General features: G+C 42.0%; 1 protein-coding gene across 3 annotated transcripts in view; it reads right to left on the bottom strand.

The window, feature by feature from the left end:
• Nucleotides 1-10,486, bottom strand: part of AP4E1 (adaptor related protein complex 4 subunit epsilon 1) — a 109,478-nt gene extending 98,992 nt beyond the window's left edge. For all 3 annotated transcript variants that reach the window (XR_004057373.1, XM_010356599.2, XM_030930985.1), the window contains exons 1-3: nucleotides 10,235-10,486; nucleotides 7,024-7,095; nucleotides 3,601-3,724 (exon numbers count right to left, since the gene is read on the bottom strand). Coding sequence is in view for 2 of the 3 variants with exons in the window: in XM_010356599.2 (XP_010354901.1) it covers nucleotides 3,601-3,724; nucleotides 7,024-7,095; nucleotides 10,235-10,384 (346 nt within the window). In the remaining variant the exon portion in view is untranslated. The remainder of the gene's footprint in view (nucleotides 1-3,600; nucleotides 3,725-7,023; nucleotides 7,096-10,234) is intronic.
• Nucleotides 10,487-21,142: the final 10,656 nt, after the last annotated feature.

The raw sequence follows: 21,142 nt of genomic DNA, 5'->3' as shown, positions 1-21,142 counted from the left end.
ATGTCCTAATGTCAATCTGCATGATGTAAATCATATATTAAATATATTAAGCCACACACAATACCTTATTTTCTCAATTGAAGGAATAACAATTATTCAGGAAAGAAACGCTGTCTGCCACATTAAATGTACTCATTGGCTTAAATAAGCATTTTTATTGCAATAATACTAAAACACTCTTAAAGTACATTTTAAGACTGAGGAAATGTATTAACACTATGACAAATGTCATGTACATAGAATCTAGATTCTCCAAGGAATTTTCTCAGTCAGGCTTCACAATGATAATAACTAACACTTTAATTAGACAGTCACTATGGGTCAAGTACTTTATAAGCATTACTTATTTAATCCTCACAACCACCCAATGAATTTCATAGGCATATATATAGGCATATATAGGCATTTTTATCCCTATATAATAATGAGACCCAAGCTGGGCATGGTGGCTGACACCTGTAATCCCAGCACTTTGAGAGGCCAAGGCACGCAAATCACGAGGTCAGGAGATCAAGACCATCCTGGCTAACGTGGTGAAACTCCATCTCTACTAAAAATACAAAAAATTAGCCGGCCATGGTGGCGGGCGCCTGTAGACCCAGCTACTCAGGAGGCTGAGGCAGAAGAATGACGTGAACCCGGGAGGTGGAGCTTGCAGTGAGCCAAGATAGCGCCACCGTACTCCAGCCTGGGTGACAGAGCAAGACTCCATCTCAAAAAAAAAAGAGAGAGACCCAAAAAAGGGCAAGTCCCTAAAGTCCACACCTATTACATGGTGGAGCCAGGACTCAAACCCAGACAGTTGAAGTCAGTCCGTATTTTAAACTCCCGTATTTTACTGCCTCTCCACATGGTCTATCTTGAGACCTGATTCCCTGACTCCATGCTCATTGTTTTTCATTCTTCTCAATTCTTTCAGACCTTTCATCAGGGATTCTAATGTTAATTATACCCATCATTACCCAGCATCCATGCTGTCTGCGTCCACTACGGAACAGGAGAAAACAGAAACTTCCTATTCTCACAATCAAGAGGTAGCAGCATGACCAATTCCAACACCTTCACTAGAGGTCAGAGAAGCAGAGCTATTACTCCCACAATCACAAGAGTTGAAACAAATCTGACCCAGGCCAAGAAAGCGATTAGGAAAATCCCAGAAAGCATTTGTTTTGTTTTGTTTTCTGAGATGGAGTCTCACTCAGGTTGGAAGGCAGTGGTATGATCAAAACTCACTGCAGCCTCTACCTTCCAAACTCAAGCAATCCTTCACCTCAGCCTCCTAAGTAGCTGGGACCACAGGCGTGCACTATCACATCGAGCTTTTTTCTTTTTTTTTAAGTAGAGACAGGGTCTCACTATGTTATCCAGGCTGGTCTCAAACTCCCAGACTCAAGTGATTCCTCCCACCTTTGCCTTCCAAAGTGCTGGGATTATAGGAGTGAACCACCACACCCAGGCCCCCAGGGAAGCATTTAAAGTGGAGACTGTCTTATCAGATTGCTGATAAATCACCTGTTCAGCTAAGGTATCACCCATTCCCAAGTCACCAATATCAAGGCCAACAAACTAATCCAAAGACCACCTCAATGAAACCTTAATTCTTTTTTTTTTTTTTTTTTTTAGACAGAGTCTGGCTCTGTAGCCCAGGCTGGAGTGCAGTGGCGCAATCTGAGCTCACTGCAAGCTCCGCCTCCTGGGTTCACGCCATTCTCCTGCCTCAGCCTCCCGAGTAGCTGGGACTACAGGTGCCCGCCACCACACCTGGCTAATTTTTTGTATTTTTAGTAGAGATGGGGTTTCACCATGTTAGCCAGGATGGTCTCGATCTCCTGACCTTTCAGTTGGGATGGCAACTGAAAATAGTGAATATGACTGGAAGAGCTTACATTCCATATTTGTATAATGTTTTTTAAAAAATCAAAGTTTTAAGAAAAGCAAATTACTAATAAAAACTAATTTAAAAGCTCAAAAAAAAAAAAAAATACCTGCCTTTAGGGATCTTAAAATTAGTTCAAGAGCTAAGACATTAATATATGAAAAGATAACAACAAAGGTAACAGATGGTAGGAGCCACCTGAGTGATCACAGGAGAAACGAAATTTGATTTGGAATACGGAAAGAGAGAAACAGAATGCTAGAGGACACTCTACTTGAAGGAAAGAATATAAAAAGTTTAAAAGATCAAAGAGTGTTTTGGGCGGAGTGGGGTTCCACAAGTGGAATATTGTGTGCATTCAGTCTCAGAATGTTTACCAAGACATCTGTCACCTCCACCCCATCATCTGATAGCACAGAGCAATATAATTTATGAATAATGCTAGTCCTTAACGACATGACATTATCAACTTCTCTGAATAAAGAACATGTTCTACCCTTTACTATTCTAAAATGCATCCTTCCTGAGATTCTGATATAAAGCTGAACATTTATGAACAGAGTATTTAATTGCTTAAAAGAATTTTTCCTAATAGCCCTAAAGGTTGACTATAGAAATTTTTTTAAAAGACACTGCTAATCCTCATAGCTAACATTTGAGAAGCTAAGAACAAGATATTTAAAATTACTTTAGTAAATTTCAGTTTTATTCTATAAAGAAACATTTCTGACCATTAAACTAATAAGATTAAACAGACTTCTTAATATCAGCTCTATTGCCCAGGCGCAGTGGCTCACGCCTGTAATCCCAGCACTTTGGGAGGCCAAGGTGGGCGGATCACTTGAGCCCAGGAGTTCAAGACCAGCCTAGGCAACATGGTGAAACCCCATCTCTACAAAAACAAAACACAAAAATTAGCCAGGCATGGTGGCACACAGCTTAGTTCTAGCTACTCAGGGAGCTGAGGTAGGAGGATCACTTGAACCTGGAGACAGAGGTTGCAGTGAGCAGAGATCCCGCCACTACACTCTAGCCTGGGCAACACAGAGAGAATCTGTCTCAAAAAAAAAACAAAATTCAGCTCTTTATAGACATATAATTTATATACAAAAAAAGTCAGTTTTATAGACATATAATTCATATACAAAAAATATTTAAGTGTATGGTTCAATGAGTTCTGACATATATAGTATCTAACTGTCATCACAAGACCAAGTAATTTTTAGTCTTCTCTTTAACTCCAAAATGCTACGAATCAGGAAAACTGATTTCCTATAAATGGCTTTGAGTTTCTTTTAAAGTTTTAGAAATTCCCAGCACTTTGGGAGGCCGAGACGGGCGGATCACGAGGTCAGGAGATCGAGACCATCCTGGCTAACACGGTGAAACCCCGTCTCTACTAAAAATACAAAAACTAGCCGGGCGAGGTGGCGGGCGCCTGTAGTCCCAGCTACTCAGGAGGCTGAGGCAGGAGAATGGCGTAAATCCGGGAGGCAGAGCTTGCAGTGAGCTTAGATCCGGCCACTGCACTCCAGCCTGGGTGACAGAGCGAGACTCCGCCTCAAAAAATAAAAAAATAAAATAAATAAATAAATAAATAAAGTTTTAGAAATTATAATACAGTATTCTAAAAACATACTATATACCTGCCATCATTCATTTTGCATAATAGTTGGAACTTCAAGGACAACATGAAAGCATGAAAGTCTTAAACACATACATACCTACTCTTTTTTCTAAGAGGTTTCCTTGTTGGGCTAACTTGATTGCATGAATATAGCCAAAGGAAGCATCATATCCAAGCATTTCACAATATATAAGTCTCACCATACATTCCTTCATCATTTTCTGAAAAGCAAAATATCCAGTAGCCGTATAAATAAATAGAATATTTAGATTGTTCTACTATGTTCTCATAATTTAACAGGAGAATCCTTTAATCCTGGCACTGAAGAAATAACATATATATTACAAATTAATCACCCAATATCAGACTTTATAAATAAAAATTGCTCCCAATCTTACCAATAGTATTACTTTTAGTAAAATTATTTTACTATTTTGTTAGTGGTACTACTATAAAATAAATCAACTGTAGCTATTTCTATGTGCCCCTAGTGAAAAATTTGGTTATAATGTGATATATATGGGGTCATCACACAAGATTTCATCATGGTCATCTTACTTGGCTTCTAAAATACAGCACATAATTTTAGTAGACTTTGTCAAACGGAAATATCCATAAAATTCCCACAAGTTGGTAATAATTTCTGTAACAAAAATATTTTTCACATTGGAAAACCAAATTGCACCTAGATTTTCCTCAGAATTATTGTGCTAAGTACAATACGGAATAGTTTGCTTTATAGGCACTCTTTTTTAAAAACTCACAATTATAAACTGAGGGGCATGATTTCATTAATGGCATAGCTATTGTAATAATATTTAGTTTTCTTATGGGGTCTTTTAATATCTTCAATGCAAGCCAAAAATTGTTAAAAGATGCTAAAAAATTTGTTTTATCACTAAGATATTTGCATTATCAATATTTATGGAAAACTTTAACGAGAAATAAAATATATAAAATAAAATGTGTTTCAAAATAACAAAAAGCTCATAGACTTTTTTTTTTTTTTTTTAAACAGAGTTTCGCTCTGTTGCCCAGGCTGGAGTACAGTGGTGAGATCTTGGCTCACCGCCAAGATCCACCTACCGGGTTCAAGCAATTCTCATGCCTCAGCCTCTCGAGTAGCCAGGACTACAGGTGCATACCACCATGCCCAGCTAATTTTTGTATATTTAATAGAGATGGGGTTTCACCATGTTGGCCAGGCTGGTCTCAAACTCCTGACCTTAAATGATCCACCCACCTAGGCAAATTGCTGAGATTACAGGTGTGAGCCACCACACCTGGCGACATAGACTATTTTAATATGTCAAAATTAATTAGGGTTAGCATATTACAGGATTATTAAATCACAAAATGCTTAGGAAACAGTAAAACTGAATATTTGAAAGCAATGATAATAATGTTTAATATAAAGAGTTTAAAGAGAAACCATAGAAAAATCTTAAGGGAATGAGATTTAACTCAGGTCACTTGTGCTTAAAGCAGTAAAAGTTAACTCATTAACACATTAATTAAGACTACAAAATACTAGCAGGGTACAGTGACTCACTCCTGTAATCACAGCACTTTGGGAAGCCGAGGAGGGCAGATCACCTGAGGTCAGGAGTTCAAGACCAGCCTGGCCAACATGGTGAAACCCCATCTCTACTAAAAAACACAAAAATTAGCCAGACATGATGGCCCGCGCCTGTAATCCCAGCTACTCGGGAGGCTGAGGCAGGAGAATTCCTTGAACCCGAGAGGCAGAGGTTGCAGTGAGCCAAAATCACGCCATTGCACTCTAGCCTGGGCAACAGAGCAAGACTCCATCCTCCCACCCCATCCCCCCCCCAAAAAAAGGCTACAGAATACTGAGAAAACAAACAAAAGATAAACAAAAAATAATGGAAGTCCCTCTTCAGACTTCTACATTAATTAGGAGTGAAAGTGTTCATTTAAGCCATTAAGTTTCAACCCTAGATTTGTAACATTTTATCTCAGAGTTTTTCAAAAGTCATTACCAACTCTGTCTAAGTGAGATTACATCGCATGCATTTATTTTTAGAGATGGAAGTGCATTCCCCAATGCAGGAATTCTCTTTACAATTTCTCTGATAGCCAACCTTTACATGAACAGCTCTGGGACAGACTACTCTGTAAGATATACACAGTGTTGGATGGTCATCGTGTTGTAAAATCTTCCTTTCAAACTCTGCCTTCCTAATTTCTACCTATTTAACTTAGTTCTGCCCAACTTCAGGTTTCTGCCTGGGAACAATGAAAACTATGTACTGATGCAAATCTTAAAAAATGGAAATCTAACAAAAACGATTTCTGTTTAACAATTCTATCTAGTACTATAAAGCATAATTATTTTATCCATAGCCACACAGACACACATACATGTATACACACAAACATACATACATATATATATATATATACATACACACACACACGGATATATCAGATTATGTTTTGAGTTTTATTTGCCACAAACTATTATTATGACCACAAAAGAAAACATATTCATTCTCTCAGACTTTACAATTGCTTTTCAAATTCACAATCATGGGCTTATGCAAAACCCTGATATTTTTACTGTCAGGGAGGGAAAACATTCCCACAGTAGCTTGTATACTGAAGACACTCACCAAATATTTGCTGAAGAAATGTTGCTTGGAACAAAATCTCATTTAAAAAAAATCAGGCCAGGCACAGTGGCTCACGCCTGTAATCCCAGTACTTTGATTTGGGAGGCCGAGGTAGGTGGATCACTTGTGGTCAGGAGTTTGAGACCAGCCTGGTCAACATGGTGAAAACCCCAACTCTACTAAAAATACAAAAATTAGCCAGGCATGGTGGCGGGCACCTGTAGTCCCAGTTACTCGGGAGCCTGAGGCAGGAGAATCGGTTGAATCCAGGAGGCAGAGGTTGCAGTGAGCCGAGATCGTGCCACGCCACTGCACTCCAGCCTGGGCAACAGAGCGAGACTTCGTCTCAAAAAAAAAAAAAAAAAAGAAAGAAAAAAAATCAAACTGGGTTTTAATCTAGCTATGCTGGGACAGCCCCATAGTGGCCTGCATAATAATGAATGACCATTCATTAAACAGTTGCTGAATATTGTTTGAAAGATCAAATTATGTAGAACAAAGTTTAAAAACAACTAGGTCTTACACAATAAAATTAGATATACCTACAATATATCAATTCAGGTCTGAAAATATGTTGATATCCCAACCTTTTCCAAATGCATAACATTAAAAACATCAGATCAGCACTAGGGTCCCAAGAGTATCTCCACATTTATGTAATCATCATCACATTAGCCCTGACTTCACATAGGCAAATCTTGTTCTGGTGCAAATCAGTCAACAATAAAAGGCTTAAGTTAACATCTAAGTTGCTACCATCTATAATTCATTTTGACTATGATAAATCAAATTTTAGCAACCAGTCATCAGTTAGATGCCACTATTGAGTCCATAGTAGACTAGATTTCAAATTCAAAGTGTTCGCACTCACTATGCAAACCTACCAGTGTTGTAGTAGGAGCAGAAACAGTTGCTTTCAGACTACTCAGTTCCTGCTGGATTAATTTTTCTTCTTCCTGAGAAAATGAAAATATTTAAATGCTTAATTAACTGTCTTTTAAAACCGTAACAGCATTTATCTAAAGGAAAAAATATAATTTACAATACTTTTAATTTAAAAGAAACATTATTTTAAAGGAGAGTTATAAATATTATGTACTTATGATCTACCTAAAGGCCTATCTCCAAACCTCAGAACCATCCCTGGAGAGAATAAATATTTTCAGGCTACCCCATCCTTCCTCTTTTCTTTACTCAGTTACTTCCCCTTAATGGTAGAAGAACAGAAAATGGTTTTTTAAAAACTAAAGGTGGAGGCCAGGAGCAGCAGCTCATGCCTGTAATCCCAGCACTTTGGGAGGCCAAGGCGGGTGAATCACTTGAGGTCAGGAGCTTGAGACCAGCCTGGCCAACACGGCGAAACCCCGTCCCTACTAAAAATACAAACATTAGCTGGGTGTCCTGTAATCCCAGATACACGGGAGGCTGAGACAGGGGCAGGAGAATCGCTTGAACCCAGGAGGTGAATGTTGCAGTGAGCCAAGATCGTACCACTGAACTCCAGCCTGGGCAACACAGCAACATTCTATCTCAAAAAAAAAAAAAAAAATTAAACGTGGAGAGAGAGTAGAAATTCTCCATGTATTGGTCCAAGAAAAGAGTCTCATCTCACATCTTCCCCTTAGAAGTAAAAAGTCTTCATGGAATTAAGAAATAGGGTAAGAAAGCAGAAACAGAAATAGGTCTTTTCCCCTTAAACTACATTCTTCTTCCCTGTCTTTTCCTCATTCCCCGAATCCTTTCCATCACTTCCTATCTCAGACATATACCAATGTGGTCACTTCTACTGTCTACATTGTATGTTATCTCCCTAAGCACTTAAAAAATTGGCCCAATTTTTTTTTTTTGGCTAAAATCATGCTACCTTTAAATTACACACTGAATTACATGTTCATCAGATGGCTATTCAAAAGCCACTAGTGAAGCACTGACACACATGGATGCCAATCTACAGTTTCAAACTGCTATTTAAGATCAAAAATAACTTTTTAAAAAATTTTATTGAGCATCCCTTAAAAATTAGCAAAGGACAAAAACCTTAAGAAAAACAACATTAAGGCCACAAATGGCCAGGCGTTGTGGCTCACGCCTGTAATCCCAGCACTTTGGGAGGCCAAGGCAGGTGGATCACCTGAGGTCAGGACTTCAAGACCAGCCTGGCCAACATGGCGAAATCCTATCTCTACAAAAAAATATAAAAATTAGCCGGGTGTGGTGATGCGTGCCTGTAATCCCAGCGACTAGGGAGGGTGAGGCAGGAGAATCACTTGAACCCAGGAGGCAGAGGTTGCAGTGAGCCAAGATTGCAGCACTGCATTCCAGCCCAGGCGATAGAGCAAGACTCCATCTCAAAAACAAAACTAAACAAAGCCCACAAATAATGATTCTGGAATGTGAAGCAGGTTCTCTCCGCATAGCATCAACTTATTTGAGCTGCCAAAAAACAATTTTTTTAAACCTTCTTTTCTGTCTTTCCTTCTCTTTTAGCATTTATATTGCATTATAGTCACCCTTACACTTGTCTTAAGCCCAAAACGAATGACCAACTCCTTGGGAAAAGGGAATGTGTTTAATTCTATTTTCCTGTGTCTAACACATAACCTTGTTCCCAATAAACATCTGTTGAACAAATAATGACATTAACACGTGCTCTTTTTAAGATATAAACTTCTTGTAGCTGTGAATCGGTATACTACACAATCCGTGCAACCATCAAGCACCTGTGGGGGCCCAGCACGGTGGCTCATGCCTGTAATCCCAGCACTTTGGAAGGCCAAAGGGGACGAATTACTTGAGGTCAGGAGTTCCAGACCAGCCAGCCTAACATGGTCAAACACGGTTCCAGACCAGACAGCCCAACCCTATCTCTACTAAAACTACAAAAATTAGCCGGGTGTGGTGGCGTACGCCTGTAATCCCAGCTACTTGGGAGGCTGAGGCAGGAGAATCACTTGAACCCGGGAGGCAGAGACTCCAGTGAGCCGAGATCGCACCATTGCACTCCAGCCTGGGCGACAGAGCAAGACTCCGTCTCAAAAAAAAAATTTTAAGGCCAGGCGCAGTGGCTCACACATGTAATCCCAGCACTTTGGGACGCCGAGGCGGGTGGATCACGAGACCATCCTGGCTAACACGGTGAAACCCCATCTTTACTTAAAAAATACAAAAAAGAATTAGCCGGGCGTGGTGGCGGACGTCTGTAGTCCCAGCTACTGGGGAGGCTGAGGCAGGAGAATGGCGTGAACCTGGAAGGCGGAGCTTGCAGTGAGTCAAGATGGTGCCACTGCACTTCAGCCTGGGCAACACAGCGAGACCTCATCTCAAAAAAAAAAAAAATTAAAAAATTGTAAAACCTTAAGGCTCCAGCGAGCCGAGATGGCACCATTGCACTCCAGCCTGGGCGACAAAGCGAGACTCCGTCATTAAAAATTAAAAATTTTTTAAAGCTTAAGAATTTTTATAAATGCTCATTTTCAAAGCCCATTTGAGGCAGAAACTTAGCAAATTTTACATTTTAAGAGAACTATGCTTTTTCTTTGCCCAACACGTTGTTCTAACCCAAGAACCTCAAGCTCCTCAAAGATATTCAACATGAGGCTCAGGGGATCTGTTCAGGTATGCGACAACTGAACCGTTGTTCAGTTGAAGGGACCGGGGCGGGGGGCGGGGAGAGAAGGAAACTGAGTAGGGAAAAAAACTTTGTGGAAGGTAAACAATGTCTGACACCTCCATCGCACTGGGTATTTTCACACGCTTGACATCTCACCCAATTCTCAAAAAAACTATGAATTATGTATCAGTACTTTTCCACGCCAACGTTGAGAAAACACATGGAAGGTCAGAGGTTACAGAGATATGCCCCAGATCAAAGAGTCAGTGTCAGAACCAACTGTGGAAACTCGGCCTCCCTTGCTGTCAGTCCCAGCAGGAAAGTGAAGCTTCCAGGCCGACGAAAGGACCAACCGACACAGCAGCCCCTGAGCCCCGCCGGCGGGCTAACCCCGGAGGCCTTGGAGTCTCGCCGCCCGGCCAGGGCCTCCTGGCGCGGGGGCCTCACTCTGATGTCCCTGAGCTCCCGGGCAGGCGGGCACCTACGTGCTTGGAGGTGAGGGCGGTGATGCCGCGGACGAGGCTGCCTAGCCTCGAGGAGAAGGACGCCTTGGCGGCCGCGGGCCCACCACCTGGCTGGTTCTGCAGAAAGAGTCCCGGCAGCGCCGTCAACGTCTTCTCCACTATGTCGCTCATCGCCGCCGCCGCCCGCGATGCCGCCGCCGCCCGCGATCCGGTAGCCGCCCGGCTTCATGCCCGGACGCCGCTGCCTGCCCGGCCTCCGTAGGCACTTCCTGTTTTTTGAATAAGAAATCTTTATTGGCGTCCCGCGTGAACCAGTTCAGTGTCGTTCTCGCCAGAGGCCACCAGAGTGCGCAAGAGACCGCGGGGGTGGAAAAAGCCGCTCGCCCGAGATTGCGACCGGAAGTGGACCTCCTTTCTCGCAACGGGGTAGAGGCTCCGGGATCCCCCAGAACTGTGAGTTCTCCTGAGGAAGCCGCCAGGGGCCTCGCCCTGTTAGGCATTGTCTCCCAGGGTCTCCCTTTCCCACTAGCCGCCTGCGCGTAGCCCGAGACCGCGTCAGAAGGTGCGTCTCCCTGGGCGCGCCTTTTTCGGGAAGTCCCCTCCCGGTCCGCCGCCTCTCACTGTCCCCGGACCGCGCACCACCCGCCCACTTCCCACAGGCGGTTTCACGCGGGTCCCCGGCGCCGCGCGCGGCTCCGGCCCTGGCGACTCTTGGGATACCCAAGGAGTTGCGTGATAGTGGGGCTGTCGTGAGGTTTCGGCGTGCCAGGTTCAGAGCCCGTCGCGTGCCAGGGACTGGCGGGCACTGTCGCTTCCCGTCCGCCCCTCTTCTCCTGGTATTTGGGGGGTGGACGGGAAAAAGAAGTGGTTGGCGGCCACCCTTGCCAACTCCTCCTCAGCAGGTCGCAGTTGAAAGGTCACCTTCCTGGAGCCCACTCCCCTGTCCCGGTGGGCAAGGACAGGTCTCCACGTCCCACCCTCTTACAGCGCTCGGTTCTGTTCCGCTTCAGAACAGGTCACAGTTACCACTCCGTAAACAGCTCCCCATAGAGAGAGTATTTTATTCATACCGATTGCTCCAGCTTTTACCTAGAACGGAATCTGGTACAGTGGCTCTCGAAATGTGGTCTGGTGACCCCAGGGTCCCTGATACTCTTCTAGGGAATTCACGAAGTCAGTATTGATAACGTTTCTTACATGTTATTTGCCGTTTTCACCCTCATTCTGTTGGAAGTGTACAGAGTTTTCAAGAGGCTAGATGACGATTGACTAGCTGGTAAAATGTATGCTGGGGTATCCTTGTGTTTTCTAGAATTTTCTAAGGTAGTAGGTTTAGGGCATAAATATGTGCGTTTTCAGAAATTAATGCAGTTTGCCCTCAATACTCCTAGTGTGTTTCTAGGAGGTAGGTTAGATAGGTGGTCATAGCCTCCCTTCAAGGGAAACAAACTTGCTAAATAAATAGAACAAACCAGCCCATAGTGTACAAACCACATCCCAGGCTCCTGGTTAGAAAATTTTGCAGCAAAGAGGTAGAAGAGCAAAAGGGAGAATCCCCAAATTCTCACAGTGCAGAAACCCATCAGTGTCCTTGGGCTGAATTATACTCATTGTAATAGTAAAAAAAAAAAAAAAACCCTCTGGGTGAAGATTTAAGATACTAATAAGACATGCAATGTATATACTAGCATATACAACCACAGTGCACATGGCCCCAGAAAACTAGAGAACATGCTTAATAGCAACACATGTTCTCCCCTCTTCATGAATGATCCTGTGAGACTTCTACAAAGGGAGTTTCACCAGTGTCAGTGCATTCTGTCTCACCTTTGAGCAGCCCGCTCTGATCAGCTGTCAGGGTGTACTTTCGCTTTGCAATAAACTCTTTTGCTTGCTTTTACTTTGGACTTTAAATTATTTTGCATTACGAAGTCCAGAACCTCAACCGGCCCACCAGCTACAGCTACACTTACAAGCTATCTTCGGTTATACCTGCTCTAATCTCTGTAACCTCCTTGTCACCTAATAAATGAGTTTTTTTGAAATCCTGAAGTTGTTCTAGGTATCTATATGGAAACATAAAAAAGTTCAGTTTGTTGGCTTGTCTCGCAAGAATATTTTTTAACATATTGAGAACGTTTTAAAATATTTGAACTTTATCTAAAAGGGACACTCATTATTTAATTTTTTTTTTTTTTTTTTTTTTTTTTTTTTGAGAGTCTCGCTCTATCACCCAGACTGGAGTGCAGTGGCACGATCTGGGTTCACTGCAGCCTCCTCCTCCTGGGTTCAGGCAATTCTCCTGCCTCAGCCTCCCGAGTAGCTGGGATTACAGGCGCCCGCCACCATGCCTGGCTAATTTTTGTATTTTTAGTAGAGACGGAATTTCACCATTCTGGCAAGGCTGGTCTTGAACTCCTGACCTCAGGTGATCCGCCCACCTTAGCCTCCCAAAGTGCTGGGATTACAGGCGCGAGCCACTGCGCCCAGCTGGAAAGGGATACTCTTTTAGAATTTAATTATTTTATTCTATTTTTTTTTTGAGACAGCGTCTCGCTCTATTGCCCGGGGTGGAGTGCAGTGGTGTGATCTCGGCTCACTGCAACCTCTACCTCCCAGGTTCAAGCAAATTCTCCTGCCTCAGCCTCCCGAGTAGCTGAGATTACAGGTGTGTGCCACCACGCCTGGCTAATTTTTTTGTATTTTTAGTAGTGGTGGGGTTTCACCATGTTGGCCAGGATGGCCTCGATCTCCTGACCTCATGATCTGCCCACCTCGGCCACCCAAAGTGCTGGGATTACAGGCGTGAGCCACCACGCCCAGCCTAGAATTTAATATTTTGTCTTCCAGACACAGTGGTTTATGCCTATAATTCTAGCAGTTTGGGAGGCCAAGGCAGGCAGATTGTCAGAGCTCAGGAGTTCCAGACCAACCTGGCCAACATGGTGAAACCTCGTCTCTACTAAAAATACAAAATATTTAGATGGACACGGTGGCTCACGCCTATAATCCCAGCACTTTGGGAGGCCACAGTGGGTGGATCACAAAGTCAGGAGTTCAAGACCAGCCTGGCCAACCCATGTCTCTACTAAAAAAGTACAGAAATTAGCCGGGCATGGTGGCACACACCTGTAATCCCAGTTGCTCAGGAGGCTGAGGCAGGAAACTTGCTTGAACCTGGGAGGCAGAGGTTGCAGTGAGCTGAGATTCCACCACTGCACTCCAGCCTGAGTGACAGAACAAGACTCCATCTCAAAAAAAAAAAAAATACAGAAAATTCAGCTGGGCATGGTGGCGCATCTGTAGTCCCAACTACTTGGGAGGCTGAGGCAGGAGAATTGCTTGAACCTAGGAGGCAAAGGTTGCAGTGAGCCACGATCACACCACTGTACTCCAGCCTGGGTGACAGAGCGAGACTCTGTCTCCAAAAAAAAAAAAAAAGAATGTAATATTTTATCTTAAAATTAAATTTTGTTTTATGTGTAGTTTTTTAATTTTAGGCTCTTCCATTGGCTTAAAAAGGAGAAACTAGAAGATTCGCTTTCTAACGTTCCCATATGTGAAGATGCTGAAAAAGATGATGCTGACGTCAGTATCAGAATTCGCTGAGTCAGGGAAAGGGAGAAATCTGGTTGAAACTATAAATAACAAAGGAAAGTATGACAAAAGCTTCTTTCTTTCCCTTGGCATTAGAGATGTTAATCACTTGCCTTATTTTATCTCATTCAATAGAACATTTTCAAATACTATTGTGGTGCCAATCAAGTTGACACATCGTTTTCAGACCAGTCAGAATTTAAAAGAAAGGGAATTGAATATTTTCAACATAGACATGATATGCTTTATAAAAGCCAAAGCTTTTGTATTACCATTTTCAAAGTAGAAATGAAAAACCTACTGAAGCATCTTACACGTGAACTTATTATATTTCATTCGTTGGAGAAGGACATGCAATAGCTAAAAGATTAATGAATGCCTGCTAGATGATAATCAGTAAAAGAAATCATGGGAGTGCTACTTACCAAAGATGCAGTGACTTACCAAATTAGACATTTAGTTGCAGGCCGGGTGAGGTGGCTCATGCCTGTAATCCCTGTATTTTGGGAAGCCAAGGCAGGTGGATAACTTGAGATCAGGAGTTTGAGACCAACCTGGCCAACATGGTGAAACCCTGTCTCTACTAAAAATACAGAACAATTAGCTGGGCCTGGTGGTGCATGCCTGTAATCCCAGCTATTCGGGAGGCTGAGGCTGGAGAATCACTTGAACCTGGGAGGCAGAGGTTACAGTGAGCTGAGATGGTGCCATGGCACTTCAGCCTGGACAACAGAGCAAGACTCTGTCTCATAAAAAAGAAAAATTTAGTTGCAAACATAAAAACTGAGTTAATATCTCGTCTGCAGAATGATAATTCCTTTAAAATGGACACAATTACTCATGTAGCTGGTCTTGTTACTTTGCTTATATCCATACAGTGTCAGCACCAACTAATTCTTGAAGATCTTCTTTTACATAAATCTTGACAAGAAAAACACAAGTGGTGCTGAAATAATGTATTGACCAACTTCTTTGAATCTCATAGTTTATCCTGAAACAATACACTCACATTTTTTTAAAGTCAGTTTTACTTAAGAATATCCTTGATGATGCAGTAAGAATTCTTAATTTTATTAAATCTAGGTCTTTAAGTGCACTTTTTAAAAAATTTTTTTTGTGACAAAATGGGAAGTACTCATAAAGTACAACCTCATAAAGTGTAAACTCTTAAATCCTGAGGCTTTTTTTTTTTGGCCAGGCGTGGTGGCTCAGGCCTATAATCCCAGCACTTTGGGAGGCTGAGGTGGGCGGATCACCTGAGGTCAGAGGTTCAAAACCAGCCTGGCCAACGTGGTGAAACCCCATCTCTACTGAAAATACAAAATTAGCCGGGTGTGGTGGCACATGCCTGTAATCCCAGCTACTTGGGAGGCTGAGGCAGGAGAATCGCTTGAACCCAGGAGGCAGAGGTTGTGGTGAGCCGAGATCATGGCATTGCACTCCAACCTGGGCAACAAGATGAAACTCCGTCTCAAAAACAAAACAAAACAAAAAAATCCTGAAGCATAACTGAGATAAGATAGTTTCTCAAGGAAAAGCATTTGAATCATTGTTTAACTTGAAAGCTGAACCTGCCGGGTGCGGTGGCTCATGCCTGTAATCTCAGCACTTTGGGAGGCCAAGATGGGCGGATCACGAGGTCAGGAGATCAAGACCATCTTGGTTAACACGGTGCAAACCCCATCTCTACTAAAAATACAAAAAATCAGCTGGGCGTGTTGGTAGGTGCCTGTAGTCTCAGCGACTCTGGAGGCTGAGGCAGGAGAATGGCGTGAACCCGGGAGACGGAGCTTGCAGTGAGCTGAGATGGTGCCACAGCACTCCAGCCTGGGCGACAGAGCAAGACTCCGTCTCAACAAAAGAGAAAGCTGAGCCGCTTTTTTTCATGGAACACCATTTTTAGTTGAAAGTGATAAACAGGCCGGGCGCGGTGGCTCACGCCTGTAATCCCAGCACTTTGGGAGGCCGAGGCAGGCGGATCACGAGGTCAGGAGATTGAGACCATCCTGGCGAACACGGTGAAACCCTGTCTCTACTAAAAATACAAAAAAATTAGCCGGCGTGGTGTCGGGCGCCTGTAGTCCCAGCTTCGCGGGAGGCTGAGGCAGGAGACTGCCGCGAACCCGGGAGGCGGCGGAGCTTGCAGTGAGCGGAAATTGCGCCACTGCACTCCAGCCTGGGCGACAGAGCGAGACTCTGTCTCAAAAAAAAAAAAGAAAGTGATAAACAGTAGTTTTCTTGAAAATGAACAGTGAGTCTTTCAGTTGTAGGGAAAGAAAAAAATCTTTTTCCTCTTACCTTTCTAACTTCTTGGCTGGGGCCCCTGTGAAAAAAACAAACAAGTTTGTTAAAATGTATGGAACATATAACATAGCAATACCTAGAAATGAGTAATTAATTCCAAAAAGGACAGCAGGGGGACAAACTAGTATATTCTCTATAAGACTGTCACCACCAGCCACTTCACAAGTTTTTTTTCTGGCTCACTTTTTTTATTTTCTCTCTGTCTCAATTGGAAATATACAGAAAGAAAGTTTTCTTTCTGTGTCACTTGGAAATATATAGAGGTACAGGAAAAGGTAAGACATGTTTTTCTTCCGTGTGTTTCCTCAGCTTTTAGAAAACTTTTATTTTGCATAAACATTACATTTACTTGATTCAAAATTCAATATGTACAAAAGCTTACACTGAGAAAAGTATTCCTCTCTTCCTTTCCTCAGCCTCCTACTTTCCTCCTTGAAAGCAACCACCATGGTCCATTTCTTCAGCAATATTTTCTACAGAAACATTAGCTTTCATTTCGAAAGTCATTTATGCCATCCCATGCCCACAGAGAATTCAGCCCACTTCTTTTTAGAATGTATCTCTAGAGAATCATTCTTTCTTTTAACATTTTACTGAAAATCTCTGCCCACCTGTTGATTAGAGTATTGCAAACAGACAACAGTTGTTCATGCTCACTTACCCCGAGAGTTATCATCCCTGCTCCAGCAGTGCACCTGGGAATCACCTGAAAGGAAAGTTCTAGGATATACACACACATCCAATGGCCCCAGTTCTCCCCTTCTATACTCTCTCCTAGGCTCTCATCCTATTTTCAACCCCCTCAACTACTAAACTGCATTTAGCATTCTTTATCCCCAGGCTCTTTGGGTTTGACATTTGGCAATGTTTTTCCAGCAAAGACCTTGACAGCCCTCATCAATAGTTCTGATTTTCCACTCTCGCTGTTGCCTTAGTTTACCCCTAATAACATCCCCCATTGCTTCATTTCCCCTGCAAACATCTTACTTTAGTACCTCATCTCTCTCCTGAATTATTATAAAAATCTAATTTGTCATTGCCATCACTATCCTCTCCTCTTTTCAGCCAGCCATCTGATTTCTAACTCAGAAATCTTTTATTATTCGCAGTTCAAAATAGTTTGGTAGACAAAATGGAAGCTCCTTGCCTGGGCATCTGTAGATATTTGTAACTCTTCCATTGCCTGCCTCTCTACCCTCTTCTCATACTACTCGTTTTTTTTTTTTTTTTTTTTTTTTTTTTTGAGATGGAGCTGCGCTCTTGTTGCCCCAGGCTGGAGTACAATGGTACAATCTCGACTCACTGCACCCTCCTCCTACTGGGTTCAAGCGATTCTCCTGCCTCAGCCTCCCAAGTAGCTAGGATTACAGGAACCCGCCATGATGCCCAGCTAATTTTTTGTATGTTTAGTAGAGGCAGGGTTTCACCATGTTGGCTATGCTGGTCTTCAGGTGATCCACCTGCCTCAGCCTTCCAAAGTGCTGGGATTATAGACGTGAGCCACCACACCTAGCCCAGTCCTGGAGTTTTTAGTCCCATGGAGAAAACTGGTACTAAATAAATATTGTAGCCCAATAAGCTTTCAGGGACAAACTTATAAACAAGTTGATTGACTCATGGCAATGACAGAGACCACTTACCAGAGGAACTGTGGAGGATCTGACTAGACAAAGGAAAAGATGGAATTATTTTAGGATTGTGGGGGAAGAGTAGGTGAAATTTAAATGAAGCAGTGTTTTGACAAGGTCAAAGCAAAGCAGAGCTGTGTGTAAATGAGTCAACATAAGGCCTGGACTACTGAGAGGGGCCCAGCAGACCTGCATTAAAAAAATTATTCAAGGGAATTCTTTAGGCTAATAGGAAATAACACCAGATGGTAACTCAAATTATACAAAGAAATACACGACACAGGAAATATTAAACATATGAGTAAATATAAAGGATTGTACCCATATATTTTCTCTTCTAAGAACTTTGAAACAGAATATTATGTGAACTAATAATTACAAAACAATAAATGGCTTTGTAACATATATAGATGTAATGTGTATGACAATAGTAAAACAAAGAAGAAAGTGTAAGTGGAACTATATTGGAGCAAAGTTTCTATATTTAGAGTTATTAATCTGAAATAGATTTTGATAAATCAAGATGCATATTGTAATTCTTAGAGTGACCACTTAGAAAATAACTTAAAAAATAATAAAAAATAACACAGAAATTAAAATGGGATATAAAAAATATCTATTAAACATAAAAATCCGTAAAGGAAGAACAGAGGAACAAAAAAGACAAGTGGCATATAGAGAACAAATAGCAAAATGGCAGACATGAATTCAATCTTATTGATAAATTGTATTAAATCTGAATGGGGGTTGGGCACAGTAGCTCATGCCTGTAAATCAAGTGCTTTGAGAGGCCAAGACAGGAGGATCACTTTTGGCCAGGAGTTCAAGACCATCCAAGGAAAAATAGCAAGAGCCTGTCTCTACAAAAATAAAATAAAACATTATCCAGGCATGGTGATGTGCACTTGTAGTCCTAGCTACTTGGGAGGCTGAGGCAGGAGGATTCCTTGAGTCCAGGATGTCAAGGCTGCAGTGAGCTATGATTGTGCCCCTGCACTCCACTCTAGGTGACAATGTGAGACCCTGTCTCTAAAATGTAAACAAAAAAAAAATCTGAATGGGTTATTTCCCTCATTCTGTTAATGTGGTACATTACATTGGTTGATTGTCATTTGTTGAACCATCCTTGCATTCCAGAAATAAATCCCACTTAGTCATGGTGTATAACCCTTTTAATGAATTCTATTTTCTAGCAGTATTTTGAGGATTTTCTTAAATCAATCAATATTCATCAGGGATATTGGTCTGTGATTTTCTTTTCTTGTAGTGTCTTTGTCTGATTTTAGTATCAGGGTAATGTTAGCCTCTTAAAATGAGTTTGGAAGTGTTCCTTCTTCTTCACTTTTTGGAGGAGTTTGAGGAGGTTTGAGAGTTTGGTGTTCATTCTTAACTTTTTTTTTTTTTTTTTCCTTCAGAGACCAGGTCTCACTACATTGCCCAGGATGGTCTTGAACTCCTGGACTCAAGCAAGCCTCTTGCCTCAGCCTCCTGAAGAGCTGGGATTACAGGCATGAGTCACTTTGCCCAGCCTTCATTCTTTAAATATTTGGTAGAATTCATCAGTGAAGGCATCTCATCCTGGGCTTTTCTTTGTTGACAGATTTTTGATTACTGATTCAGTCTCATTCTAACTATAGGTCTGTTCAGATTGTCTTTTACTTTGATTCAGTCTTGATAAATTGTATTTTTCTAGAAATTTATCCATTTATTCTAGGTTATCCAGTTTGTTAGTGTACAGTTGTTCATAGTATTCTCTTATCCTATTTATTTCTGTGTATAAATTGTAATGTATTTGGTTGTAATGTTCTGATTTTGGTTATTTGAGTATTTCTTTTTTTCTTAATTTAGCTACAGGTTGTCAATGCAGTTACTCTTTGAAAAACAAATTTGGTTTCATTGATCTCTCTATTGTGTTTCTATTCTATATTGCACTTATCTCTGCACAAATCTTTAGTTTGCTCTTCTTCTTCTAGTTCCCTAATGTGTACAGTTAGGTTGAAAACTATTCTACCTTTTTTTTTTTTTTTTTTTTTTGAGACAGAGTCTTGCTCTGTCACCCAGTCTAGAGTGCAGTGACATGATCTCGGCTCACTGCAACCTCCGCCTCCCAGGTTCAAGTGATTTTCCTGCCTCAACCTCCTGAGTAGCTGGGATTACAGGTGCTCACCACTGTGCCTGACTAACTTTTGTAATTTTTTTTTTTTTTTTTTTTTTTTTGAGACGGAGTCTTGCTCTGTCGCCCAAACTGGAGTGCAGTGGCCAGATCTCGGCTCACTGCAAGCTCCGCCTTTCGGGTTCACGCCATTCTCCTGCCTCAGCCTCCCTAGTAGCTGGGACTACAGGCACCCACCACCTCGCCCAGCTAGTTTTTTGTATTTTTTAGTAGAGACGGGGTTTCACCAGGTTAGCCAGGATGGTCTCGATCTCCTGACCTTGTGATTCGCCCGTCTCGGCCTCCCAAAGTGCTGGGATTACAGGCTTGAGCCACCGCGCCCGGCCCTAACTTTTGTAATTTTTAGTAGAGACCGAGTTTTGCCATCTTGGCCATGCTGGTCTCAAACTCCTGACCTCGTGATCCACTTGCCTCAGCCTCCCAAAGTGCTAGGATTACAGGCATGAGCTACAGGACCCGGCCTTTTTTTTTTTTTTTTTTTTTTTTTCATTGCCCAGGCTGCAGTGCCGTAGCGTGATCTCGACTTACTGAAACCTCTCCATTTACCAGGTTCAAGCGATTCTAGTGCCTCAGCCACTCGAGTAGCTGAGATTACAGGTGTGCACCACCAATCCTGGCTAACTTTTGTATTTTTGGTAGACATGAGGGTTTCACCATGTTGGCCAGGCTGATCTCAAACTCCTGACCTCAAGTGATCTGCCCACCTTGGCCTCCCAAAGTGCTGAGATTACAGGCTTGAGCCACCGCACCTGGCCTATTCCACTTTTTTAATGAATGTGTTTACAGCTATTAATTTCTCTCAGCACTGTTTTGCTGCATCTTATATGTTTTGGTATGCTGTGTTTTTATTTTCATAAATCTTAAGGTATTTTCCAGATTTCCCTTGTATTCCTTCTTTGACCTATTATTGTTTAGAAGTGTGTGGTTTAATTTCTACATATTTGTGAGTTTTCCAGTTTTCCTTCTATTATTGATTTCTAGTTTCATTCTATTGTGATCAGAAAATGTATTTTGTATTTCAGTCTTTTTAAATGTATTAGTGTTTGTGTTGTGGCCTAACATACAGCCCATCCTGGAAAATGTTCCATGTACACTTGAGAAGAATGTGTGTTCTGCTGCTATTGGGCAGAGTGTGCATATGTCTGTTAAGTATAATTGATTTATAGTATTGTACAAGTCCTCTTTTTCCTATTAATCTTCTCTCTGGTTTCTAACCATTTTTGAAAG

The sequence above is a fragment of the Rhinopithecus roxellana genome, chromosome 5, assembly GCF_007565055.1.
Source record: "Rhinopithecus roxellana isolate Shanxi Qingling chromosome 5, ASM756505v1, whole genome shotgun sequence".
In the NCBI taxonomy this organism is placed as follows: domain Eukaryota; kingdom Metazoa; phylum Chordata; class Mammalia; order Primates; family Cercopithecidae; genus Rhinopithecus; species Rhinopithecus roxellana.
Note: the sequence above shows the minus strand (reverse complement) of the source record. Positions and strands in the feature narration are given on the sequence as shown.